At 32.1% G+C, this 27503-nt stretch overlaps 1 protein-coding gene across 1 annotated transcript; it reads left to right on the plus strand.

Moving 5' to 3' along the window:
- The first annotated feature begins 1117 nt into the window (after nucleotides 1–1117).
- LOC139522510 (uncharacterized) lies at nucleotides 1118–15524 on the plus strand. Its single transcript, XM_071316000.1, has 8 exons — nucleotides 1118–1287; nucleotides 1989–2109; nucleotides 4636–4832; nucleotides 7178–7252; nucleotides 10128–10235; nucleotides 11363–11557; nucleotides 13524–13607; nucleotides 14734–15524. The coding sequence occupies exons 1-8, from the start codon at nucleotides 1237–1239 to the stop codon at nucleotides 15052–15054; spliced, it is 1152 nt and encodes a 383-aa protein (XP_071172101.1). The 5' UTR covers nucleotides 1118–1236; the 3' UTR covers nucleotides 15055–15524.
- The last annotated feature ends 11979 nt before the right edge of the window (nucleotides 15525–27503 follow it).

A 27503-nucleotide genomic window follows, 5' to 3' on the forward strand; every position in this document is an offset into this window, starting at 1 on the left:
CTTTAACAATAGTTATCAAAGGTACCAGGATTATAATTCAATGCACCAGACGAGCGTTTTGTCTACATAAGACTCATGTGACGCTCATGCCAAAATAGTAAATGGTGCAATCCGTAAGACTGAGATTACATTTGACTACTTTTACCATTTCGCTTTAACTTTGTTGCTGTGATGCTTTCAAATGTTCAATATTTTTGTTTACCACATGAAAGGATAGACTTGAGTGTACATTGAATTGAATTTTAAAAAAAAGGCATTAAATATAGTCACTTTGCGGGAAACGTGTCGTTTTATGTTCATCAATATTGGGTACAACCCCTGCGAAATAGTTACTTGCAATGAACATGAATATTAAAACCACAAAATAGTAAATTTAGGAGTCAGTTGGACTCGTTGTTGTCTCTATAGCAAAATACAGTTGATTTTCTAAAACTATTTTAGGTTAGTTCTTAATATCATTTAAGAACATCCATAATAAGACTTCAAGCTTTTTTCTTTATTTCAAATCACGCCGCAGGATGCCGTCCCTGTTTGGTATAGACTACCTGAAGCTCTGTTACGATTATCGGTGCCGACATAATTTATAACATACTTATGCCTGTTCTTCGTCGATAAATTTAGAGATTGATAAAACAATTAAGGTTCCAAATACCACATGCAAATTATGTTAAAGATGAATTTGGTTTTTCTGTTTACGTTACTTTCGACAAAGCTTTCAATTTCTATTTCAAATGGATTTTCCATATCATAATTGATCAGTTGCATAGTATGTACAACATTTAGTACACAACATGAACTTGACGTATTATGTTTACACTGTATACAATGGCACATGTCAGGCAATTCCATAACAATTAAACGTGAAAAATCATTAAATAGTTTTCTTTCTAGAATAGAATTATCCTTTTGATATCCTAAACTATTAGATAATTATTTTTCGTCCGAACTATGCGAAAGGAAGATTATACTTTAACGTTTTTCAGATAAGTAAATTCATTTAACTTACAACCTTAATCAGTCACAAAACTGTTGGGATCAACAGAAAGATAGATTTATTAAGCCACAGAACCTCCTGTGTTAACTGTTGTCACAAAAGACCACGTTATCTTTACTTAATACAACATCAAAAAGGTTACGTTGGCGAATCACAGACACTTGCAGGGGTGAATTTAATAGGTATTTAACCGAAGTGTACCTGTGTTAAATAGTCAAAATATAAACATCAGTGTGGTCATTATGGAAAATATATGTTCAAAATTTGTCTATATCTGCAATATTATAATACTAGTAAGTATGAAATTAAAATGTGAAAATCTATACATAAGAGGAAATTGCAATTCTAGTATTTAAAAAATATATATTTCTTTTAAATAAATAATGTCTGTTTATAACTGAAGAAATAATACCTTATATAAGACATTATATACAAAAGAAGAGGCGGATGACATTCAAAACTCATAAGCTGTAGATAAACTTACAACGACATGGCATACAACGAAAAACTACGTAAAGACATATAAACTTCATCGAAACTAAAGACTGATTAACACGAAACCAACAAAAGTGCGATTTGGACAAAAGATATGTGTTTCGTTGTGGTTTTCATTTTGTGTATCTTTGTTATTGTGTTCTATCTAATTTGTACTTGATCAAGAAAACGTATGATATTAATGGTATGCACTATCGACTAAAAAGTCTATCTAGTTAAATTTACTAACAATTGTTCCTGTATTTTAATTTGATTTTTTTTCAACAGTTATGTTTTATGTCGGTGATGTATACAGTTTTGGTTTTGGGTTGTGGGTTGAAAAACTGTAAAAACCCTGAAACCAACCTTCTATTGTGAGAAAAGCTATGACATATGTCTTAAGATATAAACATATTGGTCATAGGTTTATATGTCTTTCATATAACAGTTGAAGGTACACATATTTATCAACATCATGAACTTTAACGTGTGTGAAACATCTTGTTTTGATCACATTTAGGTAATTGGAGTTGTTACAGTATGCGGTGGGGTTTACCTTATAGTTGGATTTGATAAAATGGATGAGAAATTCAATCCAACGTTCGACAAAGCTAAAACCAACATAAGAAACATGATTAAAGGTTAGTTTGAAATGATTTTTTTTAAATGACGTTTATCACCAGCCCTGTAGTCAGCACTTCTGTGTTGACATGTCTATCATCGATGTGATCATAATTATGAATTAACTGATTATAACAGTTTTAATTTTACGAAGTACATGTTCCTAAGATTTTTAACCAGAACTTTACAACCTTAGATTTGTTTAGCAAAACCTATATGATCTTCAACTTTGTAATTTATGGGGGTTTCTATATATTTTTTATTCTAGCGTTTATGGTGTTTTTTTGTAAGGAAAAGTTTGTATTGCGTATAAAAAGGTAATCCGGTTATCTGTTATAAGCTTTTTTTCTAACAATTCGTAGTTTTTTCCCCCACAAAAAGCATTAAAACATGATATTCCGAAGAGATCATTTTGATAATAGTCCTTATTGTAGATAGCATTTATCAGACTTACGGCATATATGGTTTAAGCCCTTTCCGATTAAGGAATACTTTCAGGATTCAAATAGCAAGCATGATTACATTTTAAAAGTGAAATAATGACAACATAATTTATGCTAACTGCCTGTGTCAGAAGATCCTATGTACAATGATTAAATTAAGAATAATTTATTTTCTGAGGTCCACAACTACGTAACGAGTTATGGGTGATATCATGGATTGACAAGGAAAATCTGATAACGAAGAATCCGCAGCACCAACGGGATATTCAATCTAATGAGTACAAGAAAACAGCCATGCATTGCAAATACTACAAAACGGTGTTCAGAACAAAACATAGAAAACGAAAGTTTGAGCAACATGAATCCCTCCTAACTATGAGGTCAGGTCGGATCAGTTGAAGTGATTCAGTTTGAAAAAAATGTAATATCTATACAAACTGCAACCAGTTACTGTGATGTAACGAAATGAGTAGTAGTCCTGATGTGAACTACTTTTTTGTTTTTTTTTAAATTTTGATAATGCATGTGAATATTTTTAGGTATATAGCTTAACATATTTGGCATATAACCACTCTAAAGTTAACGCAGATACGCACTATAACACATTATTAAGATGTTATACGTCAGTTTTCGAACTATATCCCATAAACTAATCTGTATATAGCTTAACGTATTATGGCATATAGACACTATAAAGTCATTGTACATAAGCACTATAACACATAACTGAGATGTTATACAACGGCCGTTTTCAACCTGAATTCCATACACTTATCTGAGTATAGTTTAACATATTATAGCATATATACATTCTAGGGTCAACGCAGATAAGCACTTCAACCTATTATTAAAATGTTTTACAACGTCAGTATCTAGTATCTATACTGACCGGGGAATATAAAAACGGTCTTAGCCTGTAATTCAGTGGTTGTCGTTTGTTTATGTGTTACATATTTGTTTTTCATTCATTTTTTAAAAGAAATAAGGCCGTTAGTTTTCTCGTTTGAATTGTTTTACATTGTCTTATCGAGGACTTTTATAGCTGACTATGCGGTATGGGCTTTGCTCATTGTTGAAGGCCGTACGGTGACCTATATTTGTTAATGTCTGTGTCATTTTGGTCTTTTGTGGATCGTTGTCTCATTGGCAATCATACCACACCTTCTTTTTTTATATTGACTTGGAATAGCCACATAAGGAATGTTGCAGGTTAAACATGTTTTAACGCCCAACCTTGTCCCTCATTTGGTACAGTGATATAACAGTACGAAATAAGAACAAACTTTAAAAATCAGTAGCAATTGGCTAAGCTGAAAAAATCGTTACAAGGCACAAGAACAACTAACATAAAAACAATATAAACCGAGCATCGACAAAGGACTACTATAACTTATGAAGGCAGTACAAAACAAGTTTGAGTAACTAAATATATTTCCCAAAATATACTATCAATCAGTACACATTCAGGTGATTTAGTGTAAAGACCTTATATAAAGTATGAGAAATGCAGAACATTATGCAGAATTGATAGCAAAAATATAAGTAAATAGTATCGACAAGAAGTAGGATAATGAATTATCATACCTGTAGATATATAGCAAAATGAGTTATCATTACTGAATAAAAAATAGCAATATGTATTTAGTTATGGTCAAATTTCAAAACTAGAAATACATGTTTGTACAAATAAAAACACTACTTAAAGATCTTGCAACCGTGGTGAATTGAATACCTGTCAACATAAGTTTATTTAAAGGGTCAGTTAGTGTACATGGATCGTATTTACATGTATGCCATAAAACTTTGGACGTAATATCTCGTTCAGCCCATCTTCCTTGTATCTCTGAGGGAGTTGATTTTTGTTTTGCGCTGGCATTGTAATGAATGAGTTGAATAATTCTTAGGGACATGTCACCTCCTTTTTAAAGCGAGAAGATTCTGAGAAATTATCCTAATATGGTGCATTCTTGTTCACAAATTTACCACAAAATGTGGACGTTGTTTACATATAAACGAAAGCCGTCTTAGCAGAAATATCATTATATGATGAAAATATCTATTCATCAACTAAGCAATAACATGTTTTCCTATTCAATTTTTCAGTTATCAATCATTATCCAGGTGTAGAAATGATAAACCCTCCAAATGTTACAATGTCAGAACCACTGAAAGATATGAATTATGAAGGATTCGTAAGAGCGTGTGGATATTTTCTCCTGGCTTTTGGTGCGGTTATCTGTGCAATTGCAGTTCTTGGTTTAGTCGGAACGTTTCGTAAGTCAAGGCGTTTGACAATGACGGTACTTATTCATGCATATTCTTTTAATTTGTTTTATCAAAAAGAAGTTTTTTACCATAATATAAAAAAGAAGATGTGGTAAGATTGCCAATGAAACAACTCTCCACAAGAGACCAACTGACACAGAAATTAACAACTTTAGGTCACCGTACGGCTTGAAACCGTGAGCAAAGCCCATACCGCATAGTCAGCTATAAAAAGGCCCCGAAATGACAATGTAAAACATTTCATACGAGAAAACGAACATACAGTTTGTTTTTACTTTTAACCAATAATATTTGACTTTGTAGTAATTTAAGGTAGACATTATACATTATTTCCCGTGCCTGAGGGGATATATAAAAATAGTTAACTACGAGCGCATCGCCCGAGAAAAATATGACTTTTCGAGGTTGAACAAATCTTCATATCTCGCTAACACAATGAAAATTAATGTTTTTTTCCCACTGCATATACATTTTTGTTACTTCTGAACATAAGATATTAGTTAACATAATTGTTTTCTTATCCGTTCACTTTTTTTAAAACTAAACACATCATACACAATGGTTAACAGTACTGATTAAATGCTTTTAGATCTAACATAATTTTTTAAAATGCAATTACTATATTATCTTTTTAAAAACGGTCAAAAAGTTTAAAACTTATTAACCGTGGGCAACGTCGCGCAAGGCAATCCTGACGTTCAGAAGGGAATATGATATTTTGTTCGACGTCCAGTTGGATAATTTCAAACAATCAAATGTATATTTCGCTATCAAAATCAACACGCAGTGGAATAATATGTGTTATACTATTCCAGTAATAAGAACTTCTGTGTTGACATGAGTTGTCACTGATATCATCTTGACTATAAATTAACTATGTACAACACTTTTAATTTTACATTTTGTACCCAAGAAATCGATTACTTTGACTAGATTTGGAAAAATCGTTCGGAATTTTAGATTCTCAATTCTCTTTAACTTTATTTGGCCTTTTTAACTATTTTTGAATTAAGTGTCTCTCGTGCGTCCTTTCTAAACGAAAAGCGCATATGTCACAAAACAATATAAAACCTGGTAACTGTGATGAGTTTATATAGAGCATAACTGCTTTTTTTTGACAAAGTGTAGTTTGCTTTTTAATTAAAAAAAGAGTCATTTTGTCCATTAAGGAAAGAGGTTTAAAAAAAGAAAGAAAAAAACAAAAAAAGATCAAACGTATTATGCGTATTATAGTTATCATCAGTCAACGAGAAAATACTTCAAGCTTGGTCTAACAATTCGATTGTTTGATTGTGTATTGTCGCTATGAATTTAAGTTGTAAATTTGAATTAAGAAATATATCGCTGTCATGCGAAGTTACGATTCCTTATCTGGATTTGGGTATATTATGAATAGATGATGTTCTCTCACTGAATAATACAACATTTGGTGACTATGTTGAACGAATTTATCCCATCGAACGAGAGATAAAGGATATTACAGATACAGTTAAGTCTGCCTTGACTTAAATCTAGAAATTGACAATGAGGGCCGGTTGAAACAAAATTTTACGACAAAAGAGATGATTGAAGCTTCCCAATTTTGAACTTTCCATTTATATGTAGCAACATTCCAGCAGCGCCTGCATACGGAGTATATATCTCCCATTTGAAACGATACCCAAGTGCTTGTATTTCCTATCATGATTTCCTTGTTGGGGATTGCTGCTCTCAGGGAAGCTATTACAGGTGAAATTGAAATCATCCCTTCGTAAATTTTACAGACGCCATCACGGGTTGGTTGACCGTTATGGCATAACCGTTTCACAGATTATATCGGATATGATCCTTATGTCGTAACTACAAAACCTTTCCCTTTTCACGATTGTGAATACCAAATTAGACTTTTTACCGGATTTGTAATAACATAGCAACACGACGAGTGCCACATGTGAAACAGGATTTGCTTACCGTCCTGGACCACCTGAGATCACCCCCAGTTTTGGCGGGGTTTGTGTTGCTTAGTCTTAAGTTTTGTATGCTTTGTCTTCTGTACTATTATTTGTCTATTTGTCTTTGTATGTTTTAGCCATGAGTTTGACTATCCATTTGGTATCTTTCGTCCCTTTTTTTATGTCCGTTTTGGTTCGATCAGCATTTGGATAAGGTTTGGCTTTTTAAATATTTTGCATCGCAAAGGGAAGATAAGAAGACCATTTTGTAGAAATGTGCATCTGGTGCATTAAAATTGATACCGATAATGTTATTCTAAAAAATAGCGTACTAATTTCACCACAAAATATCTGTGTGTTAAGGACAAATTTGTTTTTTTTCCATTCGTCACAACAACCACCATGTTTACTTAACTTTTTTTTGGTAGTATGTGGTAGCACTGAGTGTACTGATGCTGGTACAAATCACAGCTGTTGTGCTGTTTGCAGGTGATCGAACAATCGTAAGTATTAAATGTGTTTATTATCAAAAGATATGAGTACCTTCAAAGCGGTTAATGAAGTCATTTAAAGTCTAATTCTACTTATCTTCATCACAGTTAACTTCAACAACACTATATATAAATATAAACTAAATTTACAAAGAGGAATTCATGTAAATAAAACGGATATCATGTACAGCGAATAGTAACATAATATTGTTTAATGTTAAGGGATACGAATATGAAGTCTTTTGCTTTCATTGATTCAGCGTCGGAAAGGGGGGGGGGGTTACATATATCTGATGGTGATGCTACAGAGCGTATTTGTTTTAAAGAGTATGTTGGTCTTATATTACAAAATCAATTCGTGAATGGTTTTTAGTTTTATTGATATTAAAGCTTGGTATTCCTAAACGAAAGATTTTATACAAACAGACGATCAGGTATACGTAATGACAAAATTATTTTCATTTACCTATGTAGGATATGACGCAGCTTTTTTCAAAAGTGTATAAGTTGTTTAATATATCACAGTGGCATATTACTTTAACTTTGTTATAACCTGTTTATTTTACTTTTGATCTTAACTATGCATCCCTTACACATTTTATTAGCTATGAATTTGCATTCAATTATCGTAGATTAAATTTATTCGTTCATTGTGTGTCAATTTGCGTTTTTTTTATTGAGTTTAGCCTTCCAATAGATATTTTATAGTGTGTTTTTCTATGTTGTGATGTTATACTATTGTTTCAGAAAAGGGAGAAGGTTTTGTCCTATAAAACGTTTAATCCCGCTGCAAATGTTTCAACCTGTCCTTAGTCAGGAATTTTGGGTCTGTTTATCGAAACTGTCCTAACTTCCGTCCTAAGAATATCTAAGGACATAATTTATGATAATGTTAGGACCGACTTACAACAGGTCTCAGCATGCACATCGAAGCTATCTTGAAAAAATATCTTAGCTAGGACGTTCTAACCGATGTCCTAAGTATTGGCGGAAAAGAAAATACAAATCAAATATAAAAAAATAAAAAAAATAATATCATATTTTATCTATGGTTTGGATTTTTTTTTAAATATGGTTAATAAGAAACTAATTATTAGTTTAAATTAAAGATAATAAATGAATATTGTATAATATTTGTACATTTAAACTGTAGAAAACTAAACATATAGCAAAAATAATAACTACTTATCTTATAAAAATTTAGCAAACCAATTGTAATCTAGATATATAATCGGAAAAAAATCATTACATGTTTTTGAGTGAGTTGAATTCGAAGTGTAACGGTTTCATTCTGTAACAGTTCAAAGATAAATATGTTTTCATACAAATATGGAGAATTTCAACTATTTTACTACTGAAAAAAAAATAATACGTGTGAAAATGAACAAAAGAAGAAATTCGAATATATCCTAAAGTAAGGACCATCCTAAGACTATCTTAAGACACCTAAATTGGTCCTAAAGTTAGGACAATCCTAGGATTTTCCTAAGTTGAGACATGTTTGATAAACCCACTTAGGACTAAGATGTGTCCTAAGTTGGTCTTAAGACACGTTCTAATCCTAAGAGAGCTTCGATAAAGAGGCCCTTGATGTACAGTAGTTGTCGTCTGGTTATGTAGTTCATACGTGTTTCTCCTTTCTCGTTATATATAGATGAGACCGTTGGTTTTCCCCTTTGAATGGTTTTCCATTACTAATTTTTGGGGCCCTTTATAGCTTGCTGTTCGGTGTGAGCTAATACTCCGCATTGAAGACCGTAATTGACCTATGATGGTTTACATTTGTAAATTGTTATTTGGATGGAGATTGTCTTATGGGCACTAATATCAAATATTTTTTTTACATCTACTGACCAACATAATTTTGACAACTCTTTAAAGAACAATTGGAAATTGTTTTATCTTAGATGCTTAAGATTTTAAAGCAGACTCAGTTTGCGGGACGGATATATTCAAAGATTAATCCCGCGTACCTGTTTCATTTGAATTTTTTTTACTGCCTTAAAGAGTCAATCGCCAATATTTTTCATTGATAATTTCTACAGACTAAAATATTGACAAAGTAAACCGAGTATGGGGTATTTACCTTTCAACCTATAATTAATTATCAACCATATTTCATAATGAAGGAAAAGTTAATGAATTGACTAGCTCGACACAATTTAACAGTAACATATAAAAAAAATCGTTTTCAAACTAGGCATTGGATTAATTCTCGCCGCTATTTGCATGCTGTTCGTTATCCTTATATTTGTTTGTTTCTTTCTTGTATTGTTCTTTGGGTTTTTATTTGGATTCTACTGTTCCAGAGCTTTATCTTCTACGAGTCAAATTATATACCGAAAAAAAATACTTGAAGATTTGTATACCATTTAAATTTTCCCAAGCAACAACAGTTTTGATTGGTTCATTCTCTTTTATTTGCGTTTTCTGCAGATCAAAATGATTGCCACTTGGTATGAATTTGTAATATGAATGAAAATTTCACTCTGCATACATGGGCCACTTAAATTTCAATTATAGAAAAAGAGTTCTAAGAAATCTTTTTTTTCAATGTGCAAGATACAGAGCCCTTGTATTAAATCTCTGTTGCAAGGCTCTGTTTCTGTCAAAATTAAATATTTCTTCATTTTTCTGTGGCAGTCGAAGTGTCCCTGTTGTCATCACCTTGCAAACATTTCCTAATGTATCTATAATTGTTAATTTGCTCTTATCCGGGACATGTATGAAATATTTGCCATCGGATTATTACCATCAATGATTCAACTTCATATTTTGCATTATCAAGCCAAATAAACTCATGAAAGATACTCGGAGTAAAGTGCAATACTATGTATTTGTCTCCTAATTAATTCAAAATAGCGAAATACTTCCGCTTTAATTTCAGATAAATAAACTTATATATTTGCACTTCTTCAAAAGTTTAAACCAATCATATCGAGGATTTGAGTACAACGATACAGTCAGCATTGGATGGAACCTTGTCATGCAACAGGTATAATATAGTCTTTTAGAAAAACATATTTATTTATTTTTGGAAATCCATATGTTATGAAAACGCTGTAAATAACCTCACTTTTATTCAAACATGGCGTACAGTATATGAAAAAACACATTGCACTTGTACAAAGTGTTGAAAAGGTTGATATCGATGCTTAGTGAGGAAAGAAGTCCGTAAATAAAACATAATGTCATAATATTCTGAACCAATTTTACTGCACCACATGAGCATTTCGATATTCAATGTCTCTTCTCTGATGATCAAGGTTAAAAATATTTAAATGTTTAAAAAAAATATGCATTTGTCGCTGAGCTTTCAAAATTTTAAAGGATCTAAAGTATAGCCAAATTTACCAAAGGTGTTTTCTTGTATAGTAACTTCGTTTAATTTATTTATTAGTTGTTCGTGTGTAATGCCATTTTCATCACTCTTTGCTATATCGCTCAGCCAATTCATTTTTGGGTTAGGATGCAGGAGTGCCATAAAAAAACCTTATACCTTTTGTAGTAAAACTTGCAATCCTGGTCATTTATTAGAGTCGTTTGCATCTTCCATGTGTTGGCTTTGATGTCATAAACTTAGTGTTAAAAGGATTGTGATACTGTAGATGATCTACTTTGACTTCTCGGCCAGCGAGGCCTCGTATTTTCATTTTTAAAATAGAACTTACTTAGAGTTAAGCGCTTGACGATTAATACATTTTCATTTATTCTCGATCAAGGCTTCAATGGGACTTAGATGGCGTTTAAAACAGGTCTTGAAAAAAGTTGTGACAATGTTTTCAATTATGTTTCGAATGACAATAACATTTTACAAAAGTTGTAATTTCTGTTCTAAACAAGATTAATGACCAATTACCATCTAAAAATGATAATAGTTAAGCATTTGAAAAATACTTCATCTAATGTGGTCCATATGTCGAACATCATGTATAAGACTCTACATTCGGACAAACTTTTCATTTAGCGTTTTTTACTGTAGGTAATGAGATATTAATCTTGGTTGCTGTCCTTCATCTTGAAATTTGTTGCAGTTAGGTCTATTAAATTCATTGTTACTATTATTGTAAAGAAAATAATCGAACAAAAAGGTTGTAATACAATGCATTTTTGTTTTTTCAGTTCAATTGTTGTGGTATTTATGGATACACAGATTTTGTGTCTTCGCATTCCTTTAGTGAGACCTGGGGAGAACCGTTTCATTCTTTTATAAAACAGAATCCAATTAATTTTTCTATGGCTTGCTGTGATTCAATAGAAATTGTGTTTCAAGGTTTTCAAGGACCTTGTAGACCAAAGGATTATATTCACAAGAGGGTGAGTATTTTCATTTTCAGTGTATATTCTAATGTTTAATACCTATTATTTTTGAGAAATTAAAACATAAAAGAAGAAGAGAAGCGAAATATAATATAAGGACATTCAAACTCATACGATAAAAATAGCCGTTTTTTTTTACCTATATTTGTTTTCTTTTTATACATTGTTACTTGGATGAAGAGTTATCTCATTGGCACTAACACCACATATTCTTATTTACATTGACAACACCATGGGTAAAACTATTCCCCAAACAACAAAGTTTTAATTCTTTATCCACTTAACAGCGATCGTCACGAAATTCATTTCGAAATCGACACTTCAAAACATAATTGTAATCGTCGCAAATTTTTTGAAACTATGAATATGAGTTTCAACACAGAGGGACTAATTTTCGCAGTATTAGGTACCATAAAGTTTTTTTTTTACTGTACATTGAACTATTGTTAATAGGGATAAGACGAGGGAATAATATGAGCCCAGCCCTTTTTAATATATTTGTCAATATTGTTCGTTTTATATTTTTAGTTCGTTGATATGTTTCAGAGCTTAGTGTGAAGTTAATTTTTACTGAACTAGTACACATTTTTTGTTTAGGGGCAAGCTGAAGCCCGTCTCCGTGTGCGGTATTTTCTCGCTGCGTTGAAGACCCATTGATGGCCTTGGTCTGTTTATTTGCTCTTTAGTCGGATTGTTGTTTCTTTTGCATATTCTCCATTTCAATTTTCAGCTCTATTACTAAACTGTTCTTACAATGTAAAACACTGTACTAGTCGCATGTCTTATTTATGCAAATAATAATGTACCCCAAGAAAATTTATTATCTGAAAGTTACTAAGCAAATGGCAAAATTAAAAGTTTAAACATATGAAACGAATGGACAACAACTGTCATATTCCTGACTTGGCACAGGCATTTTATGATGTTTATTTCAATAAAAATTGAAATCTTCTATATAATTATAAGAACAACAAAAAAATCCTCTGTAACAATTTTATATTATTTTTATGTCGCTCTTTTCTACCTCTTTATTGATGGGCACTTATGCGAATTTTGTTAAAAGTTTTCCGAATTCAAAACATTTACAACATGTGCATGAAAAATTGTGCGAGAAATAATATATATATAACTTTCTAGTAACGTGATCCATTGCATTGTACCATGCTTTAAAAAAAGTGACTCTAACGTTTTGATATTACGTTGTTTCATTCTATGAATTGAAAAGTCAATACAATATGTTTCTTTCAACTAAAGCTTTTCATGAATAAATTTAACAGAGGCATACCATGTCTTATTGTTTTTTGTTGTTGCATAATATTGTTACATGTAAATTGCTTTCAAACATTTACATTCCAACGATTTAAAATGAAGAACAAAGTTTCAATTAATAAAACTCGGAGTTTTCCGTCAATTCAAAGACGAAATGAAAAATAAATGTCAACTGAAACATTACAGAACAATAATGGATAAGAACCACATGAGACTTATTTATAAGTCTATAAACATGATATTCAATCAGAATAGCTTGTTAAATATACATGTTTTTTTGTCTCCAACATTACATAGCCGGAAAGTTAACTGATATATATATGTAGGTAAATAAAATAACAGAAAAACTCTTGATAACAGAAAACGTCAGCATAAAGTTAACATAAAGGTTAACATTTTGAATATTTTTTATACGTTTTTGTGATTAAGTACAACATTTGAGATAGGTCCTACACTTTTGAAACGCTTTTACATAGAATAAAAAAAACATTAATATTTGAAACTATAAAAATACACCACCAAAGACACCAGGCTTGCATTTTAAACGCCTGACATGCGTCTACAAAAGTCCCTTACAGGTAAAAAGCCAGCTCAAGTACGAAGTTAAGGAGCATTAAATTCATAAAATGTCAAAAGGTTTTGCATAATACAGCTGAGGTAAACATGGTAAACTATATATATTTTTTCGTTTCAGGGTTGTATAGAAGTTTTATGGGAAAAAATGGATGATTACCAAGTGGTTTTTGTTGCTCTTGTAGCTATAGTCTGTATAATTCAGGTAATATGGTGAATATAAAGAATTATATGATATTTGAATTTCTCTTAACTACTATTCATAACTTAAGAATATAAGCATTTGGAGATGTTGTATGATTGTCAATGCGAAACATATCCACCACAGTTTAAGTGGCTGTAAGCGAATATATTATATAGGCAACCATGTGGATATCGACAACGAGAAAAACTTAAACCGTATTATCGGCTATAAAAAGCCCCGACATGAAAAATATGAAACAATAATTAATTCAACTGAGAAAACCGACGGCCTTATTTATATAAAAAAGCAGCGAATGACTGACAAAAACCAACAACAACCACTGAACTACAGGCTGCTCACTTGGAACAAACACAGAAAGAATGTGGCGAGTTAAACATGTCGTTGAGCGCTAAACCCTCTCCTAAAATGTTACAATAGTGTTACAGCTCAACAAAAGAACAAACTATAAACTATCAGTTGAATAACCGTAGTTGAATAGGGCCTAAATCATCAGATCGACGAAAAATGGGGGGAAAAACAGAAAAAAAGAATTCTAGCAAAAAAACACTCGACGTGGCACGATAGGTAAACATTCATTATACATGCTTCTTAAACTTAATTGTAAACATACTTAGGTGACTAAACAATGATTCTTTAAAAATTCAGAACATTACGGCTGAATCTTAATACACATTACTTTATCTAATTTATAAAATATATTTAACAAGCAAATTTATTTGTTTCTAATTTTAAACAACGAAATAAAATAAACCGGACCAAAATAGAGTCTTTGAGCAATAAATCGCTGAGTCTGCAAACTAAAATGTTGTCATATAGAAAAGAAAAAAATACTGTTAGAAAGCTGCAATCAAATAGAAATTAACAATTTAATCTATCTACTATGAAGAAGATGATAACCAGATGTGCATTTTTTCAATTTTTTATTTTCATATCTGAATATAAATTTTATAAATACCTTCGCTTGTAATCATTTTCTTGGCAATCCGTATAATATATAAAAAAAAACATACCAAAATCGGACTTCAACAACAGTTTTTAGTATGGGAGAACAAAAACTTTGATTTCATGGCTAGTTGTGTAACTATATGCAAACAGTCGTACCTCTATGGTTTTTTTTTTCTTGCAGCTGTTTCAGATAATTACAATTTGCTATAACAGTAATGCCAAATTAAATAAAGCAAACAACAAGAAAAAAGACCAAAGTGGTGTAATAAATAATAACAGTGTTACTCCTTTCAAACACAGCATAACAGTAGGAAATAAGACTCTTCCGGAAGAAAAACTGTGGTATCCTGACGTTCAAAAAAATAATTTTGTTTCTACAAAAAAAGAAGAATGGAATACAAAAGATAGTGATGACAGCGTACAAAAGGAGGAGAAATGGTATGATGGGGACAGGCGACTACCTATGGGGAAACCAAATAAGTCCTTAGTGATGGATTTTTAGCAACAATGAAGTTACTCTGCATTGAATTGATATGCAAGGAACTGTTACATCTGTATTTGTCATAAGGCAATATGCATGGGCTAGAATGTTTTGAAGTGTACACTTTATTCTTAAACTTTGGTGTATGGGATATTTATTGTTTCTTCGTTATATTTCCTAAATGGAAAATGTAAGAGCTATTCTATTGAATTACGTTGATCACAATCATCTACTAGTGTCCTAAATGTCAGTTTGAAAATTTGAATTCTATGTTCATGTCGGTCTTGATTTTAAATATGATTACAGTTACGAAAACATACATTAAGTTATATGAGTGGTGTCAAGATTTTTCAGTAGAACTTTCAAAAAATGACACAAACATGACCCACTTTCAGAATAAAAGTTAAGAGTCCAAGCCTCCGTGAAACACAACAATAGTAGTGTTTAATGAACAAGTTAAGAAAACAAAGGTTTCAACTATTACCAATATTAGACAGACGCTTACATTTATAATATATTTTATGAACATTGATTGATGATTGAAAAGACTATAAAACATTTTTAGTTTGAAAAGTTGTTATAATATGTTAAATACCAAATAAGTTCTTTATTATACTGTAATGATGATCTTTAAAGTTTGAGACTAAGCATCCATTAGAAAAACAGGGCATAAACATTGCTACTTTTGCTTATGAAAATGGAAAATCAAACAAACTGTTCAATGAAAATATTAACAGAAATATCTGGATCAGCTGTTGTTGATTATAATGGACCTTTTTTAAATAAAGGATGATGACCACAAACACATTAATGTTGTATAAAAATCAGTCTTTGTCTGAAAAAGAAGGCCACGTCTGTTTTGTTTTATTTGCATTTTGCAAAATGAAGTTTTGAAACCTTCCAGCAAGTCTAGATTAGAGTTATTTGTATAAGAATATTACTAATTGTAATATTACATTGTATACATTTACGGGTCGATTGTTTTCGCATTTTAGTTATACTAGCTTTTCAGTTTCAGTATATAACGTTTATATGTTGAACACATGATATGGTGATACATACAGTTATATGACTCGAGTTCAAATGCAATTTGTCTATTCTTGTTTCATTTTCTTTAGGAGTTATCATTACCGGTAATAATTTTATTCAAACGTCTTGTGTATTATAATTGGCCGTGTTACGTCCAGTTTAATACAGTATACAACACAAATGAAACTTCCTGTATATATTTGGTATTGGCAACTGTTTGTGTTAATAATGATGTAGTAGTTTTTGTTTTTAAGTGCGTGTTTAAATCGTTGCTGAACCTTTTCCTGTTTGTTAGGTGAATGATGAATTATATATTAGGTACAGGAAATATAGCAAAGCAAAACTGGTAAAAGAGTTTTTCAGCTATCATTTTGTTACCTGTTCAATGAGTTGTTTAGTCGTTTAAATCTTGGTAGGTAGTAATAGAGGCCATAATGATTTCATAGTTTACTTAGCATACAAGCAATCTTAACGTAATGTTAATTTGGCATACTCATATTTAGATACTGTATGTATTATACAAGTACAAAAACATTGATCAAACTTTTTAGAAAAGGTGTCAACATATGTAAAGATGACATGATATATTTAAACACTTGAACAAAATAAACATGTATATCATTTATAAGACAATCTTATGACTTATAAGCACGAATTTGTGATAATTTTATTGACACGATTACACTTTTGAAAAGTAGTTGTTTGATGATTTAGACTTGATTAACCAATATATCATTAGATTTAAGGCCAGCAATAATTTATCATCTGTTAAATTTCATACTTATGTATTTAAACATCATTTGAACTATAGTTCAAGCCACTAGGACATGTAAATATTTAAACCGTTCTAGATGAAAGCCAATCGAGAGAAGGATCTCGGACACTAATTTTGCGTTATTTTCATTGACTTGCATTGGTCGATAATAGTTATCAAAGGTACTAGGAGTATAATTTAATACGCCATATGCGCGTTTCGTCTACATAAGACGCATCAGTGATGCTCAAATAAAAATAGTTTTAAAGCCATTAAGAGCATTGAGGACCCAGTGGTAACACTGTTGGCTCACGAAATTATTAGCAGCTAATTATTGATTCATCGCTGTTTACATGATTCATAATAAATTTCTAGAATTTATCATTGATATAATGATTAATGATCTGGACATTATAGTTCAAACTACCTGAAAAGTTTACTTTCGATTTATTTTACTATTCGTTTAAGTATTCAATTTGATAATTTATAGCTTCTAACATTTTTTCTATTTTGTTCATAGTTTTAAATGTTATAGTTTGAATATAATAAAAGTCATTTGAACTTAAGAAATTAATAAAATTGCTATTTTGGATAAAAAATACTTGTTGAAGAATGTTACAAAATGTTCTTAGAATTTGTTAGGTCAATTCCTAACTTTTTAACTTAGGCGGATTTAGGGCAAGACATATACTTCCTTGTCTTGTCTATTGTGGAGGACTTATATTTTGTCTTTTCTTGTTTCATTTTGTTTATAACTGTTGTCTCATTAATATTAGTATATGTTATATTTTTGTTTACTCAGATAGAATTTTAATGGTATGTTAAAGATTGGTTAAAGATACCACAGGGACATTCAAACTCATGAGTCGACATACAACGCCATGGTTAAAAAAGGAAAACGAACTAAAGACAGGTGACAGTATAAAAAAAAACACCAATATAACAATAAACAATGTAAAGACTTTCCAACACGAACCCAATTAAAACCGGAAACAATCTCTTGTGCTCAACATGTGACACTCTTCACGTTACTGCTATAACATATGTTGAAACATTATAGCAAGTGATTTTATGCATGTTATGCTTAAAGTGGTAAATTATAAAACATATGATTGAGTTACACTGTTAATATTTCGTCTTTTGAACAAGTTCTTATTTGTATTTACAGCTGGTCTTTATGGAGTTGTAATAGAGTTTACAAAGATACCAGAGAGACTTTTTAACTAATAAATAGAAAATTAACTGACAACACAATGGCGTATGTAAATGAAACAGACAAACAGACAAATAATAGTACACAAAACACAACATATAAAAAGATAGACTAAGGAACACGAATGCCACTCAAAATTTGGGGGCGACCTTCCGTTCTACGGAAACATAAGCAGATATTACCTTACATGTGGCACCCATAACAATTTCCTTTTTGAATTAACTCATTTGCAACTGTGTGTTTTTTTTACAGTATATTCTTATGTTTTGCTGTTACACCACTAATTAAGGTTCTGAGTGTTTTTTACAGTATATTCTTATGTTTTGCTGTTACACCACTAGGTAAGGTTCTGAGTGTTGAGCTTTAAAAACATGTTTGATCCTGCCATGATATTTATGTACCTGTCCCAGAGCCTGTAGTTGGCGATATTTATTTTCTGTTAATTTTTGTTTTATATAGATAAAAAAAATACCCTTCATTTCTCGTTAGAATCGTTTCACATTCTCATGTCGGAGATGTTCAACTCAACTAATATCTGGTCAAAAACATAGTTCATTATATCATGTATATCATTGTAATAAAAAGACATAAACGTACCGTCACAAACTTGCAATGAGTTGAGAGTTTTTTGCTCCGTGTTGGAGGCAACACTATAATTTGAGATGAAGAACAGCAATTAAAGTGTTGTGTTTCTACTTTTTGTGTGTTTCTCTGTTAACGTTGTTCATGTACCGATTTTTTGTCATCGATAGATATCCTATATCCTTTGTTTTTCTTTTAGAAATAATATGATTTACAGACAGGTACCGTCCAGAAGACCTTATTATATTGACTACATATTAAAAATATCTAAAAAAAAATGCCTAATTACAAACGATTGAGAATTACTTGACAGTTGTTAATTGAACGATTATGCTTAAAAAACAATATCAAAACATCTATCGTACTAAGAAAATCAGAATATAAGCTCACTAGTTCAAATATAGTTAAACTTTATTTAACTTATAAAAGATCATTCATTGAGTATGGTTGCGAAGTATTGGATAATTGTGGAGTCGAAAATACAGTCAAACGTCAGTGAGAAGCGACACTTATTATCTCATGCCTTCAACAATGAGTTAACTCTTATAAGAGAAAATACCAACCAATCATGGTAAGACACATTCGGTTGCATACGAAAATAAGTCGGAAAAAAATATGCTCTGAAAGTTGACAGTAGGGTTGCTGCTCACAAGGAAGCTACTAAACCAAGAGTTCCAAATGGTGAAGTTGAAACCCTCCCTTCGTAAATTTTACGGACTCAATTACCAGTTGGTTGACCATTTTCGAATAACCGTTTCACAAATGATATCGGATATGTTCCTTACGTCGTAACTACAATCCCCTTCGCTTTCATGAACGTGACCGAATTAGACTATATACCGGATTTTTTATTACATAAGCAACACGACGGGCGCCACATGTGGAGCAGGATCTGCTTACCCTTTTGGAGCATCCGAGATCACCCTTTGCTTTTGGTAGGGTTCGTATTGCTTTTTCATTAGTTTTCTACGTTGTGTCATGTGTACTATTGTTTGTCTGTTTGTCTTTTTCATTTTTTAGGTGTAACACCACTAATTCGGGCCCGGCCAGAAAGCGCATACCAGAAAGTAGTACATATTTAACACAAAATAGTTCCTATGCATGGACATAACTTTCAAAATATTTAGAATATTTTATTAATTTTGGTATCAACTGAAAGCTGCATGACTGGTGATCATTGTAGAACAATTTTTGACTGATAAATTTGAATAATAAAAAAATGGCATGAAATTTAAAAAGGAGGGTACATTTTGCCTTTTTGTCAGATCGGAAGTACCTGTTTTGGTACATCCGAAGTTCCGGGAACCAGTTCTTTCTTATATGCCATGTAAGGTATGTTGATTTTTTCAGTACGGGACACCAGAAGGTGTTGCTTTGACATGCAATGATTGTCACTTTATTTGAACTTAAGATAAAAGAGCTGTGACCACTCGAAATTGAGGAATTTAACATAGAAAGCAATGGGGCCATTAATTAGTGGTGTACTTCCTATTACAGGAATCTGCACGTGCACCCTTGACATTGAGGTAAAAAATTTGAATGTTTTGATGAAAATGTTTGAGTGATTTATTAAAAATTTGTCGTGGAATTTATCCACCTCGGTGTAAAAAACATGAACCGCACAGAGACTGCATATTATAAAATCTGAAAAGGATATAAAAGTAATTAACAATCCATATACACAAAATATCCAATATTTACAAAAACAAACAGAGCATGCAAGCTGAAATTAATGAATTTTTTGGTGTCGCTTTTGATGTGATTGCTATGCATGGTCATTGGTCACAACATTTCTATTCACACAATTTTTATCATAGTTTGGATCTTCAATGCCTTTGGAATAAAAAGCAGGCTGCGAATAATGTATCAATGCATGAAGACGATATATTCTGTTGCGACTTTTTGCACGTTGTAATTTTGCGACATGACTACGTTTATGTTTGTATATGTACAATTGACGCCTATCCTATTTTAACACCAAGCTGTTCAGTGAGCAGGAGAGCAGAATTAGCAAACATATGATTTATCATGTGAACAGCAGGATGTGCACGACCTGGGAAGTTACGCGGGAAGCTTACATTCTTCGGATTACAACGACTCAGTGCACGATTGAAAGCTTCACTTTTCTGTGTCGAGGTAAGAAACCGTACTAGATTTAAACTATTGGGACCAAGTAAAATTCCTATGCAGTTTTCAAGTTTAACTTCATCATCACATGTCATTCTACATGTGCTACCATTTGGAATAAAATTCTTTATCCAATGATTTGAAGGCAAACCAGCACACACATAAGAGTTAACCTTACAAGAGGATCCACAATAACCTTTGTAACACATTACTATAGTCTTAATTACTTCAGGCATGTGCTGTTTAACTATATACAGTTCACCCTGGTGCACATTAAAGCTTTGATTTAACTCTGCAACACACCTTGCTTTAATATCAAGTGCAAATCTATTCTTTTGATTTAGCTTATTTGTACCAGCAAATAGACTGGGACTAAATGTGCACCTTGTAATAGCCCGTTTCATACTTGCTGATAAATGTCGAACATCACGAAGTGCCTCAACATTGGTACCGTGTACCTGTTTTACACCTTGAAATGCTCTCCTATCCCCATCAGTTGTTATGTGGGAAATTTTCAAGTAATCACTGACCTCAGTTGAACACCAGCTGCTGTATGCTCCCTCATTACCAATGGAGGCATCTTCAACAATATTTGCTGTACACACACCTTCATGATTAGGACAGACAATTTAAAATCCTTCCCTTTTAATCTAGCAGCTACACTACAGAGTTTATTACCAGTAAACAATGAGACAATTTGTTTGGCCGAAGTATTGTTTTCGGACATTGTGCAAACCACCTGGGTACCAGCTTGAAACGGTGTAGTGCCACTATTTATAAGAGGGTTGTTATATCGACAATCGGATTCAACTCTAACAAGTTTTTCATCGGATAGCCCACATATTCTATTTTCTTCAACCAATTTCTTTCTTATGTCTTGCATACTTTTTTTGTTTAATTCCTCAACCTGTTTTGCAACTTTATTAGCAGTCTTTTGCATGCCAGATGAGGAAGGTGGGACGTGTACAATGTTAGAAATCATAAGAATATCTCTTAAATTCTTGTTTGATATCGGAGAAGTTATCAGACCACACTGGATCTGTACATTAAGCTTTGCAGCCTTCGGACCTCTTTTGTTTCATTCAACAGTATCATACAATCTGTAGTATTTGCTTACAAAATTACATTTTGGAAATTTTAGTCTCTCACGCCATACACAACCCCACTGTTTTGAATTTTCGTATCAAATCTTAAATGTCCATCACAATCTGACTTATCATGTTTTCTAATTTCAGTGGTAAAAATTTTTCTACAAGCTGAGGATTGAACACTTTATTTGGACCAGCATCAATACAGTTATTAGCAGCCTGAAGGTATTTGTCAACTACATCAGGATTTTTGGGCTTTGGTCGAAGGAGGAGATGTCCGACAGCAGTTCCATCAACATTATCAATTTTCATTACACCATTGTGACTTTGTATTACCCTTTGGTCAAAAAAAACTTTGAGAAAGCCGACACAAGTGATTTTTCTTGGATATTGTGATAAATTCAAATTTTTTACCTCTATTCCAAGGGACATTACCCTTTTTAAAGCCATGATTTTTTGCAAACTTACTTGTTTTTCTAGTCATTTTTTACCTTCAAACTGCTTAAGCTGACATCCACTGATGATCAAAATGTAGCCAATCTATCACTCTCTAATAAAAACCATTAAAATATGTACAAGTTCTTTTTATTTAATCAATTATAGCCTAAAATAGGACCCCTACCTCTGTTCTGATACATGGTTTAGAATTTATACCTGCTGAGGCAAATACATCCTAAGATATGATTGTTAATTGGATTAAAGATGACAAATGGACTTTTAATCTTTAGATAACCTATTCCTCCTGATAAACCGAATTTTATTTGAAAACAGTATGAAATTGGCAGAAAAATTGGCAAAAATTCTTAAATTTAAACTTTTTTTTTTTAGCAAAATTTTGAAAATTTAAGCAATTTAGATTAATATCAAATGGATGATTTTCAAAATTTTATGGGCTAACCTGATGGTTCAATGTATGAAGTGAACTAGGAAAACAAAAAATTGCACTTAAATCCCTTTTGAGGTTTTAATTCAAATTCTAATGTAAGTGGTCATTTACCCCATTTTAAAGACTTATGTTATAGAAATCAGCTGAAATAGGGGTTCTATTTTTTTTTATTTTTTTTTTCAGTAACCGTGTTATGTAGACATGTAAAATTTTAAACACATGCTAAGAAATGATTTTGGAACATGACTAGTGCATTGAAATCTCTTAATTTGAGAAAAAAATCTGTTATAGGTGTAACAACACTAATTCGGGCCCGTCCAGAAAGCACATACCAGAAAGTAGTACATATTTAACACAAAATAGTTCCTACGCATGGACATAACTTTCAAAATATTTAGAATATTTGATAATTTTGGTATCACATGAAAGCTGCATGACTGGTGATCATTGTAGAATAATTTTTGACTGATAAATTTGAATAATAAAAAAATGGCATGAAATTTAAAAAGGAGGGTACATTTTGCCTTTTTGTCAGATCGGAAGTACCTGTTTTGGTACATCCGAAGTTCCGGGAACCAGTTCTTTCTTATATGCCATGTAAGGTATGTTGATTTTGTCAGTACAGGACACCAGAAGGTGTTGTTTTGACATGCAATGATTGTCACTTTATTTGAACTTAAGATAAAAGAGCTGTGAACACTCGAAATTGAGGAAGCAATGGGGCCATTAATTAGTGGTGTACTTCCTTTAGCCATGGCGTTGTCAGTTTATTTTCGATTTATGAGTTTGACTGTCCCTCTGGTATCTTTCGTCCCTCTTTTGTAGGTAATTAATCCTACATTTCATTGCAGTAAAACGTTTCTGGGACATAGGAATATATCTTGGGTATTTCAAAGTACAATTATATTTTTGGGGGGAGGGGGTTCTATAGAATATATGAAAAACTTGAGGTGACATGGTTACTAAAGCTAGTACACAGGCAGAATAAGGCGGAAAATTTTATTGGTTAACTTTCAGTGATGGTAGTTTTCTTATATGCAATGAAATGTTATGTGAAATGTTTTCTTTAGTACTGGACAGGAAAAAACTTTACTCATGTCAAGTATTTCTTTAGTTGAAATTTTTCAGGCCACTAAATGAAAACAATGCGGTAATGTCACTAATTTATGATATAAATATTATAATAAATGAGTAATTGAAGTATTCAAGCAGAATGAACAATCCATATAAAAGTTGGCTGTCTCTTGTCAAAACACTTGTCCTACCTCCATGACAAATATGTTGTTGTCCCCGCAGATAAAACCCCAACCAATATCGCTTTTGTGTGTAAATATCATTACATAAACTGCTTGATAAATGAATTAGGTATTGACAATTCACTTGAAAACTCAACATATTATACCCTAACAACACTTACCAAAGAGAAAATCCTAGATAATCATAGGTCTGTTCTATGTTCCTGAAGAACTGGATCTTTCATCACTGTATTGGATACATTAACTACATGAGTGTCCTTTAAAACAACGGTATATTGCTGGGTCTTCCAAGTGATCCACGAAACCTTTTTTTAAATTATTAAAATTGAAAATGGAAATGGGGAATGTGTCAAAGAGACAACAACCCGACCATAGAACAGACACCAGCAGAAGGTCACCAATAGGTCTTCAATGCATCGAGAAACTCCCGCACCCGAAGGCGTCCTTCTTCTGGCCCCTAAATAAATATATATACTAGTTCAGTTATAATGGACGTCATACTAAACTCCAAATATTACATAAGAAACTAAAACTTAAAATCATACAAGACTAATAAAGGCCATCTATTTTATCAGCAATCAAAGCTGGGCTCTAAAGTTATTGTGAAAGTGCCTTTTTTAAGGGTGGCGTGAATTAGATGTGAATACTAAAAATTCCAAAGGTCTTTTAGAGTACATATATCTAAGATTCTCACATATTGCAATAGTATTAAAACATTTGACTTTTCTACACTTTACAAACGTATTCCTCATTCTACACTAAAAGACAAATTGAAAGAGTTGGTATTACTTTGTTTCATATAAAAGAATGGCGAACGTAAATACAAGTATCTTGTCTTGGGGAGTGATAAATCCAAGTTTGTAAAGAATCACTCTGATTTAAAAAAAAGAAAAATTCTCTGAAACTGACATTATCAAGATGCTTGATTTCCTGATTGACAACATATCCGTTACGTTTGGAGGACGTGTTTTTCAACAGACAGTCGGAATTCCAATGGGAACCAATTATGCCCATTCTTCTTGCCGTCTTGTTATTTTATTATAATGAAGCTGACTTCATACAGGAACTTCTTAGGAAGAGAGATAAGAAGATAGCAATATTCTTTAACTTTACGTTCCGCTATATAGATGAAGTTCTCTCACTGAATAATACAAAATTTGGTGACTATGTTGAACGAATCTGTCCCATCGAACTAGAGAGAAAGGATATTAAAGATACAGCTAAGTCTTGAATTACATCTAGAAATTGACAATAAGGGTCGGTTGATAACAAAACTTTACGACAAAAGAGATGATTTCAGCTTTCCAATTGTATACTTTCCATTTCTATGAAGCAACATTCCAGAAGCGCCTGCATACGGAGTATATATCTCCCAATTGATACGATATTCCCGGGGCGAGGATTGCTACTCACAAGGAAGCTATTAAACCAAGAGTTCCAAATGGGGAAGTTGAAATCACCTTTTCGTAAATTTTACGGACGCCATCACGAGTTGGTTGACCATTATGGAATAACCGTTTCACAGATGATATCGGATATGTTCCTTATGTCGTTACTACAATACGCTCCCCTTTTCACGAATGTGACCTACCGAATTAGACTATTTACCGGATTTGTAATAATATAAGCGACACGACGAGTGCCACATGTGGAGTAGGATCTGCTTACCTTTAATTTCCGGAGCACCCGATATCACCCCCAGTTTTTGGTGGGGTTCGTGTTGCTTAGTCTTTAGTTTTTTATGTTGCATCTTCTGTACTAATATTTGTCTGTTTGTCTTTTTATTTTAGCCATGGAATTGTCAGTTTATTTTCTATCTATGAGTTTGTTTCTCCCTCTGGTATCTTTCGTCCCACTTTTACTGTCTCGTAGGAGGTTTCAATAATTCTTTATAGAAAACTTAAAGGAGTAGGTCAGGTAAGGACCAATTTTGGCCTCAAATTTCAGGTTCATCTGACGAAAGATTTTGACCACTTTTTAAACACTTAAGGGTCTATTTTATTTGAATTAATTAGTTTATGTGAAAGATTTTATCAGATTTAGTCATTAAAAACGATCCGATTCAAGCTCAAATATGAAAAATCTACATAATATGCAAAAAAATGTCACTTTTCAGATGGTTTTTGGTAAAAATGAAAGTGGCCGCATCCGTGTTCATCCTCAACCTTTATATATGTTATGTATTATCATAAAATACAACTTACATTTCAATATTAAGGATGAACACGAATGCGGCCACTTTCGTTCTACACGAAAACCGTCTAACATTTAACTAAAATGCTAGAATAATGCGGATTTCAGTAATTTAGCATGACTTAATGGTGCTAGTACCGGATATATGTGCATTGTATTGTCAAAAACATCCCATATTTATGTAACAGACGCACTCTACTGTCTAATAAATAACTAAAGGTTTACATTTTAACAATTCTGTAAAACTGCTATATTTTGGGGCCAAAAAGGGGTCTTACTGAACCTACTCCTTTACGCCGTGTTCCAGAGAAGGACATTAAAAGGTTCTCTTTTATTGAATAACTTGTTGTTACTGCTTTAAAAATAATTTCATTTACTTATAACTTTATATTCACGAAATTATTTCTTCGGGAAAAAAATCTATTATAGTAGAATATAAGAAATAAGGAGAGAAAACTCCCCAAAACACTAAGTATGGCTTTTTCTGTCAACTAATATTCATGGTAGAGTCCTATTTCAAGGAAAGTTTTTAATAAAAAGTGTTTTGGAGACTCAGTCCACTCATAATATTTCATTTTTTGTAACAATTCACTTAAATAGCAAGAAGTTTGAACACATGAGAGGACTCACAAGGTTATTGGTGCATATAGAGCTTCCCATATAGAAATTTATAAGACATGACACAATGAATACAATTTAAGCGAGAAAATCAACGAAATGATTTATATAAAAAACAACGATTGAATATTAAATGCGATCAAAATAGAAACCAAAATAGAAAATAGATACAGACTGTCTTCGGGGCACGGGCATATATATAATAGATTGTGTTACACATTTACAAAAACGAAAAGTGCTCAACCAATCATATCGCGAGTATGAAAATAAACGACAAAGGCCTAGAATACTGTTCTAAGAGCACATGCAGTTCAAACCCAATTTTTAAGAGAAAAGCAAACTCGGTCCTTCAACCAATAAATGTGTACTTAAATTCAATATATGTTTATTGAATTAATTGATTCATAATGTGTATACAAGAACATGTCGTCTACTAAAGGGATGCTGTTGACACACATATTAATATCTACATTCTGTTTATAAGCGTACGTACGTATAGCAACGATAAAAATGATCGCAGCAGAGTTCTTGCATATTTATATTTCACTATACCAAAGAGAAGTTTTTTTTATGTTTAAAACATGTTTGATTTGTGATTATGCACGAATTTATATCGTCTATAAGAGAATCATATCATTTTACAATTCTGGAAATGTCTAGAGTAAGTAAATACTAAACAAAAGACAAGTATGAACCATTGTATCCAAGTGTAATAAATATTTTG

The sequence above is a fragment of the Mytilus edulis genome, chromosome 5 (assembly GCF_963676685.1).
Source record: "Mytilus edulis chromosome 5, xbMytEdul2.2, whole genome shotgun sequence".
Classification (NCBI taxonomy): Eukaryota; Metazoa; Mollusca; class Bivalvia; order Mytilida; family Mytilidae; genus Mytilus; species Mytilus edulis.

What these genes read in the sequence shown, in the direction of transcription:
- LOC139522510 (XM_071316000.1), top strand. Translation starts at nt 1,237, where the DNA reads ATGGAAAATATATGTTCAAAATTTGTCTATATCTGCAATATTATAATA. An exon ending in TTGCAGGTGATCGAACAATC is followed by an intron (nt 7,253 to 10,127) that starts GTAAGTATTAAA and finishes CTTTAATTTCAG; the next exon opens with ATAAATAAACTTATATATTT. An exon ending in GGAACCTTGTCATGCAACAG is followed by an intron (nt 10,236 to 11,362) that starts GTATAATATAGT and finishes TTGTTTTTTCAG; the next exon opens with TTCAATTGTTGTGGTATTTA.